Source organism: Pongo pygmaeus, chromosome X, assembly GCF_028885625.2.
Source record: "Pongo pygmaeus isolate AG05252 chromosome X, NHGRI_mPonPyg2-v2.0_pri, whole genome shotgun sequence".
Classification (NCBI taxonomy): Eukaryota; Metazoa; Chordata; class Mammalia; order Primates; family Hominidae; genus Pongo; species Pongo pygmaeus.
In genome coordinates, this window is record NC_072396.2 from 158,603,025 (window position 1) to 158,613,540 (window position 10,516).

General features: G+C 63.0%; 1 protein-coding gene across 3 annotated transcripts; it reads left to right on the forward strand.

Moving 5' to 3' along the window:
• The first annotated feature begins 671 nt into the window (after nt 1-671).
• On the forward strand, nt 672-9,527 carry DUSP9 (dual specificity phosphatase 9). Of its 3 annotated transcripts, none has more exons than XM_054473085.2 (4): nt 672-890; nt 6,136-6,543; nt 7,473-7,928; nt 8,221-9,527. In XM_054473085.2, the coding sequence occupies exons 2-4, from the start codon at nt 6,171-6,173 to the stop codon at nt 8,544-8,546; spliced, it is 1,155 nt and encodes a 384-aa protein (XP_054329060.1). In that variant the 5' UTR covers nt 672-890; nt 6,136-6,170; the 3' UTR covers nt 8,547-9,527. The 3 variants fall into 3 exon arrangements, with proteins under 3 accessions (XP_054329060.1, XP_054329061.1, XP_063516207.1); XM_054473086.2 differs by lacking the exon at nt 672-890 and adding an exon at nt 5,397-5,652; XM_063660137.1 differs by lacking the exon at nt 672-890 and adding an exon at nt 5,680-5,882.
• The last annotated feature ends 989 nt before the right edge of the window (nt 9,528-10,516 follow it).

The following is a 10,516-nucleotide window of genomic DNA, read 5'->3' on the forward strand; positions in this document are numbered from 1 at the left end:
AAATGAGGTCCTTGATGGCAATGCGTGTGACCTTTGGCACAGAGGAGAAAGCTAACGGGACCTAGTGACAACAGCCGCTCCCTATTCGCTTCCAGCCCCTCCCCCACCCAAACGTCCTGGCTCCACCCCTTCCAGGCACTGAGGCTCAAATGTTATTACTATTAGCCAGAATCTGACACATGAGAATGAGAGGAGACACTGCAGGGGGACCTGGGGTGGGGGATGGAATTGGCAGCGCTGTCAGCCAGACTTTATACCCTCTCCACTGTGGGAGCAGGAGGTGGCTGTGGGGGACCAAGTTGTGCCCAGTCCTCAATGGGCCCCTTCGCTGGGGTGCCAGTGCAGATTCTGCGCTGTAACCGTCCCCCTAGCCCAGGCCCAGCCTAGTTCAGGGCCCCCAACCCCACTCCCGCGCCCCAAGCTCCGGAGCCCCCACTCAATAGCGCCACTGGGGACCGGGGAGCGCAGGGCGCGTCGGGCAGGACTGGCCTAGAGGCTTGCAGGTGGGAGGAAGGCGGGGGGCGCGTGGGAGGTGGAGGGAGACGCCGGGCAGGCCGCGGCCCCTCCCCGCTCCCTCCCCGCGAGCCGCCAGCTACAGTGCCCCTCCTGGGCGGGGGGCGGAGAAGACGGCGACTGGAGGGGAGGAGGCGGCGGCAGCAGAGGCGGAGGAGGCGGCGGCAGCAGAGGCGGAGGAGGCAGCGGCGGCGGAGGCGGGATTTGGAGTTTCCCTCCGCAGCGGCGGCGGCGGCTGCCCCTCGGCTCCAGGAGAGGCCGCCACCCGGGGTTCCGGTGGCGTTAGGCGGCAGCAGTGGCGCTTCCCGCCGCCCGAGCTTCGGAAACTTCCCGGCCGCGACGCAGGGAACCGGCGCGGAGAACCGAGCAGAGCGGAGGTGAGTGGAGCAAGCGGCGCCCTGGGGACCCCCACCCCACCCCCACCCCACCCGGCCTGGCTGCCCCCGCCCCGACGTACGCTCCTCCACCCTGCACCCCCAAAGTCCTGACAACGCACACCCCACGAGGCCGGCGCACGCGCCCCTACGACACCCATTCGGTGCTGCTCCGCACACCCCCGCACCCCGCCCGTGCACCTCCCGTGTCTCCTGCCACTTACACCGGCTGCACACTCGCGCGCATACAAACCACGCACCACAGACCCGGGTGCCTGTAGTGCACACACTAGCAGCCCCTGCCCCACCACTCACCACTGTCCCCAACTCATGCCAACCCATCGAGACCCTGCCACGCCCCAGTACACACCCAGGCGCACACGCACGCTTCCAACACATCTCTGCGATACCTGCACTAACATAGCTCCCCTACGATGCCCCCACCACCTCGAACTCCCCATCTGCCCATTACTGACACTCCACCCACGTTGCCAGCCCAGAGACACTGCAGTCCACCCACCCCGGAGCGAGGTCCCATCAGAAACCCACATCCCAGCGGCTGACGCTCCCCACGTCCCAGGCACACACCTCCAGCATCTCCAACGCGCACTCTCATCCACCCCGGCACGCGCGCACACCTGCTGGATTCACGCTCTCCAGCACCCTGCCCCGCCCCCATCACAAATAACCTTCGACACCCCCAGCACATCTCTGAGTCCCTCCCTCCCTCCCCCCCAACACCTGGCACGCGGGCTGTAGAGGCTGCAGCATTTGGTGGCATCCCTGCCAGGCACCTCTGACTCTCCTTCGGCAGCGGCTCAGCAGCCTTGGGCCCCCCAGGTGCCTCCCTAAACAGACCTTGAGACTCCCCAGCGACTGGCTTGGCCTCTTCCCTAAGAGATAAAGAAGGCACTTTGGGGTCCAAGGTAGGATACTTAGATGTGGAAGCAAGGGGCCCCGGGGAGGGGCGGGGAGGCGGCGGAGAGAGCCCGGCGCTGAAATAGAGGCGGCCCAGGTGGGACCAAAGGGGCGCCAGCTGCCCGGCAAGCACGTAGTAGGTGGGTTCCATGGGGGCTGGCGTCCGCGCGCGCTGTCTGGGTGCCTGCCTGCGTGTGTGTTACGGAGAGGGCTGTGTGTGCACGTGTGCTTGTGCGTGTCGGGGTGGGGGAGGAGTGTGTGATCGGCAGAAGGAAAAGCAGGAGCAGCTCCCTCAGGCAACAATTGGTTTCATTCATTCATGCCTTCTTTGTTAACGAGCATTTCTTCCGCGAGCGCCGGGCGCGTGCCAGGCCCTGCACTGGGGGCTGGGGCCAGCTTGGGGCCGGGCACACACCCGTTCCTGCCTTGGAGGAACTCCCAGTCCCGCGAGGAGACCGACCAGGAAAAGCAGAAAGCCATCCCCAGCAGAAAGTGGATTTGGTGGAAAAGACACTGGATTTGGCAGGCACGCTGTCGCTGGGACTTGTGCTCTTGGCCATGTGACCCGGCCGCGACAGCCGAAATCCTGTCACTCGGCCCGGCGGGAACGGTGCATTTCGTAGGGGAAGGCGGCGCGGCGCCGCTCTCAGGAGGCTCCGGGGACCAGAGGGCGCACGCGGCGCGCGCGAGGCCTGCAGGCGGCGGCGTCCCGGCGGCCTCCAGGGGGCGCTGGCCGAGCCCGGCGGAGGCCCGGGGCGCCCGGCGGGGGCGGGGGCGGCAGGCGCAGCGCCCACCCTGCGGCGGGCAGCGAGCGCGCGGCCTGGCTCCGCCCGCCGGAGGGGGCCAGACGAGGCCCGGGCGCGCGGCGCGGCCTCCCCCAGCACAGCGCACCCGGGAGCGGCTGCCGGCGGGGCGGCGCCCAGAGCCGGCGCTACGGGGGACCTGAGTGGGGGCGGCCCGGCGAGGGTCGCGGGTGAGGGGGGGTTAGGGGGTTGGCTGCGCTCAGCCCTGCAGTGCGGAGATGGCAACAGGTTCCCATTTGTCCTGTTGCTGGCGCTGCGGGCTCTGTGGGCCCCGAGCACTGAGCTCTGACTTTGGAAATTGAGCCCCTCATGGCCTCCTCCCAAATGCTTTCTCCCGGTGGGAGGGCTTGCCAGCAGGGCTCCGCAGTTAGGTGCAGGGGAGCCCCTCGCCAAGCGTCGGGAGACGTGGACCCTTGGATCCTAGGCTTCCCCTCCCTTCCCCATTGCGGAGGTTGCCTCTCCCCGTCCTCATCCCAGCCCAGCTCCTCTCACCTCCAGGGAGCCCTCTCCAGAGAGCGCCCCTGAGCACCTCAGGAGCTCCCTCTCTAGCCAAACTGAGCCCCCACGGCAGGGCGGGCGGGGGAAGTGGCTGTCCAGCTCCCTGCTGGTCACAGCCCTGTGCCACCCCCACTATCCACAACAAGACTGGCACATGGCAGAACCTCCTGCCCACTCTGAGCTCCCACTCACAGCTGCAGTGGGCCTGGAGGCAGCCCCCAGGCTGGGTGCGGGTGTCCACCTCCACCACTGTGGAGCTAGGCTGTGAGACAGAAAACAGAAGACAAAGTCCCTGCCCCAGGAACACACTGAGAAAGGGGGAAAGTGACCACACTAGGGAGCACAGAGGAGGGAGACTACTGGCTCCAAGTTGGGAAGGCTGCCTGGAGGAAGGGGCCTGAAGAATGAGCAGAATCTCAGAATCTGGGCAGGGGGCATAGGAGGGAGGCCTGGGCTGGGTGAGAGAAGGAAGGGCACAGTCCAGCTGCCCAAAGCCCTTGGGTGCAGGAATTAGGACTCATGTTAGAGGCAGGGACATGGGGGGTGTGGCCAGAAAGCAGCCCAGTGCCAGGGTCCTGGGAGTCCCTGGCTAGCAGCCCACTGCCCGAAAGGGAGGGAGAGAGGCAAACTGGAAGCCCCTTAGAGGTGACCCACCTAGCTTTCCATCACCTGCCCTCTTACCTAACCATGACCTCAGACATTTTCTCCTCTAACTCCATGGCTACTGAGAGGAGTCTTTGGACTCGTAGTTTGCTTTGCATTTTCCACTTACTAGAAAAATGCTTTGTGGTGCCCATTCCCGTGTGCATAACTTTGCTTTCTTTTACTTTAGTTCCTTAGATTCCCAAAAGTGGTCAAAGGGTTGGGATTTTTTCCTAGCTCTTGATATTGCCAGATTAATTTCCAAAGGGGCCGTACCAATATATAACCCTGAAACAGTTGAACAGCACGCTGATTTCACAGCAATCTTGCCAGCACTGCGTGTTCTCAAAAATGAGAACATTTCTAATGCAGTAGGTGGGAAGTGTTACCTCGTTGGTCATTGTTACTTGTTTATTGGAGTGGCTTTCCTTCCACGCCTGAAGTTGAACCTTCCCCCAAATATTCGTTAGGCCCCCGCATCCCCTCCTTCCCGCAGTCTGCAGTGTTTTCAGGTTCTTTGCCCATTTATCTCCAGGGGTCTTAACCTTTTGGTTGGATATGAGCTTTATCTTATCTGTCGTACATTTTCCTTCAACACTGTTATTTGCTTTTGTTGAGCTTTAAGCAGAGAAGGGACTTTTAGCCAGATCAGCATTGTGGACACCTCCCCCTGACCCTGGTCTCCTGTCTCAGCGCTCACCACACCTGAGACCTTGTCGGGTGCTCTTGCTGCCTGTGGATCTGTCCCGCCTGTTGTGCCCATGGAGGAAAGGATGGAGGCCACCAGCCTTGGTTGAGTGGATGGCATTCTGACATTGGGCAGGGCTGGGCAGGGCAGGGTGGAGGGCAGGTCGTTGCAGGCCCGGAGGCAGGGAGACTGTTGTGCAAGACATGACAGTGACCTGGCCTAAAGCTGATGAATTTGAGCCCTCGGCTAAGGCAGGGGACAGGGGAGAGAGGCGTGGATGTGAGAGATATTTAGGTAGAAACTACTTCTTTCCACTTTGATCAGCCGAAGGGGGGTTAAGGGAAGGAGGCAGAGGGGGGAGCCAGGGGTGACTCTTAGGATCAGTAATGTGATAAGAGCAGAGTGCCCCAGTTTAGGGCTGGGAGCTCAGGGTTCCTGGGTGCTTTTGGCCAGTCCTGTGCGAGTGAAGCGGGCTGGGATTGGTAGGTATCCAGGAGCTACCCCTGCCTGCCTAGCCCTGCAGCAGAACTCTGGGCCAAAGCTGCACTAAGTTTCTGGTCCTGCTTCCTTCCTCCCCTCCGTGATTTCGGTGGCATCCCAAGTTTGCCCAAGCTGCTAGCTATGAGCCCATTACAGAGATGGGGCCACTGAGATCCAGGCAGGGGAGAAGATGGTCCGGTATCACCCTGTGAGTTGGGTTGGAGGCAGCTTCTGCGGCAGAGGGGCTGGGCTCTGGTGCTCACCCCTCCCCCTGCCTCCCGAGGCCAGGCTGGCGCCGGCCAGGGGAGCCGCAGCTGGTCCCCTGCTGGGCCCCTGACCTGCCCTTGGCCTCTGCCCCGACCCCGTCCCGCCTCGGTGGAAGCCCCAGCTCAGCCGACTCGCAGGTCCCACCCGACTGCTTCGGCTAGCACCCGTTGGCTCACCGGCCCGCCGGGCCCGCCCCCGGAGCCCCGCCCCGGCCCGCCCCTCGGAGTTGTAACTCCACGTCCGAAGGCAGTTTCCAAGGTGGAAGCTGGGTCCGGCTGCCAGGAAGCGGCCGGTGCGCGGGCTGCGCGGGGCTCGGCTTCCACGTGCGAGCCTGCACCGCCGCCCCGCCCTCTCCTGGCGGCCAGGCCTGGGGACTCCCTGCCCCGGGACGGCGCCTCGCGTTCCGCCGTGGCCGTGGCCGTGGCCAGAACGTCCACGCGCGGTCGTCCACCGCCGGATCTCGCTCCAGGTCTCTTTCCTTTTGTTCTCTCCTAGGGGTAGGGGGAGATGGGGGACCGGGGGCCAGGTCACCTCTGAGAGGACTCGCTGAGGCCCAGCACCTCGGCGCCTCCTCTGTTCCCCTGGCCCACCGAGATCTAGGCCTCGAACAGCACTCCTCACACGCACACCCCCAACCAGAGTCGGAAGCTCGAACTTGGGGAGCGTTCGCGAGAAGGCCGAGAGAGGAGCAGAAAGGGGGTATGGAGGGAGGCGGCTGCGGCCTCAGGGTACCCCAAGATGAGCCTCGAAGGGGCGGTTAGCCGCTCAGCCCTCTTCTCGAGGACCCTTCCCCGGGCCGAGCTGCTGCCTGGGGGTTTTCTTGGGGCGCCTTGTTGGGAGTCCTCACGGTGGGGGACCTTGGGCTACCCGCCTTCAGGACGCGGGGCCGGCTTCAAGTCTGAGCCCCCTCGGCCCTCCGGTAGCTCACACCGCGCCTTCTCTCTCTCCGCAGCGCCCGTGGCCCGGCCTGTAGGGAGCCGATCGCCCATGGAGGGTCTGGGCCGCTCGTGCCTGTGGCTGCGCCGGGAGCTGTCGCCCCCGCGGCCGCGGCTCCTGCTCCTGGACTGCCGCAGCCGCGAGCTGTACGAGTCGGCGCGCATCGGTGGGGCGCTGAGCGTGGCCCTGCCGGCGCTCCTGCTGCGCCGCCTGCGGAGGGGCAGCCTGTCGGTGCGCGCGCTCCTGCCTGGGCCGCCGCTGCAGCCGCCCCCGCCTGCCCCCGTGCTCCTGTACGACCAGGGTGGGGGCCGGCGCCGGCGCGGGGAGGCCGAGGCCGAGGCCGAGGAGTGGGAGGCCGAGTCGGTGCTGGGCACCCTGCTGCAGAAGCTGCGAGAGGAAGGCTACCTGGCCTACTACCTCCAGGGTAGGTGCCACGGGGTCCTCCTTCCAGGGGGTTCGGGATTCATTTGACCTTAGGCCAGCCCCACTTCTTTTTTTCTAAAGCGAGTTGAGGCCCCCCTCCCCTGATGACCTGCCAGGCTGCTTTGAGAGGAGGGAAGCCTGAGTGTGACCGTGGGCAAGTTCTTCACCCTCGGCAGTCCAATCTCTGAGCCTGGAAAATGGGGAGAATTAGCCTGACCTGAGCTAGTTCTCAGGATGCTCAAGAGCGAAGTACAAAGTGCGGGCTCCCCAGGGTCTCGGCAAGGGTATCCCCACCTCCCCAACCTGCTCAGCAATGAGCAAGGGAGGCAGGGGTCAGACAGCATTGGTGCAATCACGGCTCACTGAAGCCTCCTGGGCTCAAGCGATCCTCCCACCTTAGCCTCCCGAACAGCATATAAAATGTCAGGTTTCCAGCCCGGGGAAATAGTATCTGTAAATAGAGATGCTGGCTTCTTGAGACTTTAGAACCATTCTGGTGGAATGTCATATTCTCCCCCAAGTTCCCCACATCTTGGGGTCCCACTTCATCCCTGAGGGTCAGGAGATGCCCAGGCAGAGAACTGACATCTGAGTTCTTCCTTTTCTTTAACTGATGGCCGCAGTCCTCCCTAAGGCTGGCAGTACATCTTGGCTCTGTTGAGCCCTCACACCTGCCTCAGCTTGACCCTAGGGGTGTAAGATCCTTTCCGGTGGCTCAGCGTGAGCCCAGCTTCTTGTAGCCCCAGCTGAGTGAGGGTGGCTAGGGCCCCACGTGGGCACCAGGACACACCAGGCTGCTGGTTTTTGTGTTCCCTTTGGGAACATTTGCAAACCCTCCAAGTTGTCTAGGGTTAGCTCCCCAGCCCCAGACAGAGGCACCTGGCTGCCCAGGAGGCCAGGTCAGCAGGCCCCATGCCCTCTCCCCAACAGGAGGCTTCAGCAGATTCCAGGCCGAGTGCCCTCACCTGTGTGAGACCAGCCTTGGTGGCCGTGCCGGCTCCAGCATGGCCCCGGTGCCCAGTCCAGTGCCTGTGGTGGGGTTGGGCAGCCTGTGCCTGGGTTCCGACTGCTCTGATGCGGAATCCGAGGCTGACCGCGACTCCATGAGCTGTGGCCTGGATTCGGAGGGTGCCACACCCCCACCAGTGGGGCTGCGGGCATCCTTCCCCGTCCAGATCCTGCCCAACCTCTATCTGGGCAGTGCCCGGGATTCCGCCAATTTGGAGAGCCTGGCCAAACTGGGCATCCGCTACATCCTCAATGTCACCCCCAACCTCCCAAACTTCTTTGAGAAGAATGGCGACTTTCACTACAAGCAGATCCCCATCTCCGACCACTGGAGCCAGAACCTGTCGCAGTTCTTTCCGGAGGCCATTGAGTTCATTGGTGAGTCCACCCCACCCACCCTTCCCTCCTGTCCTCCCCAAGGCCTGCTCTGGCCTCCCCCTTGTGAGTACTCCTCCCAAGCCCAGCTGCCATTCCCAGAGCCAAAAGCCAAGGTGGCACTTCTAGGGGACAGGCAGAGCTAGGGCGGCCCCCAGAGGCCACTAGCAAAACCTCCAGGCCGTGGCCATCTGGCTCAGGGGGCAGGGCGGGGTCTTTGAGGGCCCTTCAGAAGGCCTCGGCCTCACACACGCCTGCCCTCCGGGTTTCCCGGGCCCTGTCCTGCCCCATCTAGATGAGGCCTTGTCCCAGAACTGCGGGGTGCTCGTCCACTGCCTGGCGGGGGTCAGCCGTTCTGTCACCGTCACCGTGGCCTACCTCATGCAGAAGCTCCACCTCTCTCTCAACGATGCCTATGACCTGGTCAAGAGGAAGAAGTCTAACATCTCCCCCAACTTCAACTTCATGGGGCAGTTGCTGGACTTTGAGCGCAGCCTGAGGCTGGAGGAGCGCCGCTCGCAGGAGCAGGGCAATGAGGGGCAGGAATCTGCGGCCTCCAACCCGCCCTCCTTCTTCACCACCCCCACCAGTGATGGCGCCTTCGAGCTGGCCCCCACCTAGGGCCCCGTGGCCGGTGGGCCGGCCCCTGCCCCACCCCCACCCACGGGTGTCCCTGCCCACTCGTGTGGCAAGGGAGGGGAGGGCGGGAGGGCTCGGCCTGAGCAGGGTGCTGGAGGGAGAGCGCAATACCTCACGCGGGCTGCCATCCTAATCAACGTGCCTACGGCGGGACCACGCTCGGAGCCTGCCTCTTCTGCGACTGTTACTTTTTTCTTTGCGGGATGGGGGTGGGGGTTCCCTCTCCAGGTGGTTGTCCAGGCCCAGGCCCCGGCCCTGGGTGCTCGGCCAGCTCGGCTAGGCCCTGCGCCTCCCTGCGCTTCCCCCTTCAGGCCCAAATGGCCGCTTGGGGGAGACGAGTTTGCCATCGCTGGTGTTGTCACCTCCCTGTTTCTCCACCAAGGGCTTGGGCCTCTCGGGGCTGGGGCCTCCCAGGGGATGGGGACCCAGAGGTGCAGTGGCCGCCCACATCCATGGCCTAGGAGCTACTGGGCAGGTTCCCGGCCACACATCTGGTGGGCTTTTTTTTTTTTCCTCTTTCCCCAGATGTCTTGACGGGATCACTGGGGCTCTTTGTGAGTGAGGGTGGCCAAACTACCGCCAGAGGAGATGGGGTCTCAGAGCGAGAGCTGGGGAGGGGGAGGGGAAGAAGAAGGCCTCACTTTTGCTGCTGCGGGGCCCACACAGCCGCTGCTACTTTGGGGGGTGGGGAAGGGGCCAAGCTGCAGACACACACAGTCATTCATTTCTGTCCACACCCCTGTGGGTGGCGGGTGTGCGTGTGTGTGCTTGTGTGTGCGTGCGTGTCGGCACTCACACACACATGCTAGCCCACTGATGCACCCAGCCCAGGGCTGGCAGTCTTTGCGGCGCGGGGCCATCTCACCCTGGAGCCTGGAGAGGATCTATGCTTGTTTGTTTTTGTAATCCATATCATAGTTGCTTTCTTTAATTGTTCCTTCTGAATAAACAGTTTATTTAAGATACTGAGTAGAGAGAGAAGCTACCTCCTGAGCGCCTTGGAGGGTTTGGGGGAAGGTGGGGAAGGAGGCCTTCTTGGTCTCTCTGGACTGCCCATGGTGGAAAGGGGGATGTGCCGGGCTGGCCGGGGACTCAAGTGCCACCCCACTCCCTGCCCCATGTTATCATTTCCCATCTTGTGCTTACACTGCCCGCTGGCCCACGCTCTGAGTCGCCCATTCATTCACCTCCATTTGAACCCCTAGTCTGCACCACACACTGTCCTGGGGACTAGGTTGCAGCAGTGAGCTCTGCCTGCTCAGAGCAGACTTTCTAGTGGGGGAAGAAACGATAAATGCAACAGTCACAGCACTGCAGTTATGCCATAGATGTTCATTGCCATGGACAGAGCAGAAAAGTGAGGAGCCAGCACTCACAACTGATCCCTGAGACACCCGCCAAGTCAGCCCTGAGCCCTGCCTGGAGCCTCCTTGAGGGCTGCCCCGGCTGGGTGGCATCCTCAGAGTGACAGGGAGGGGTGTGGGCAGACTGGCACATGTGAGTGTTGTGGTTCTCTGGCTGTGGAATTTGGGCTGCAAAGGCCCAGGCTGGAGACTAGAAGAGCCCCACGGAGAACATGGAGACCAACGGGCCACCTAAAGGGACAGAGGTGAACTGCACCTCTCCTCATCTTGGGACACTGCCAATGCCTTCTCCACACCGTAACTGGCGGAGTCTATAAAGCTGTGACTCTCCACCATGGAGATGTAGTAGAGGGGAAGGGCAGCTGGAGGGTGGCAGGGAGCGAGTGCAGCCTGAGAAAGCTGTGGAGGCTTTGGGAGCAATGTGGCCCAGAACCCACAAGATGTTGGGGGCAATCTAAAGGCATATGCGTGAATGGCTGAGCTGGTAGGAAAGAGCAAGGTGATGAGGTGAGAAATGAGGCGAATCCTCTGAGCCAGAGGAGTAAGCCACTCTGGGGTTAGCCCAGGAGCCAGGACCCTCCACTGGAA

Bases quoted from the DNA above. Each gene is read 5' to 3' on its own strand.
- DUSP9 (XM_054473085.2), top strand. From the start codon at position 6,171: ATGGAGGGTCTGGGCCGCTCGTGCCTGTGGCTGCGCCGGGAGCTGTCG. The intron at 6,544-7,472 runs GTAGGTGCCACG...TCTCCCCAACAG, and splicing joins CCTGGCCTACTACCTCCAGG to GAGGCTTCAGCAGATTCCAG. The intron at 7,929-8,220 runs GTGAGTCCACCC...TGCCCCATCTAG, and splicing joins GGAGGCCATTGAGTTCATTG to ATGAGGCCTTGTCCCAGAAC.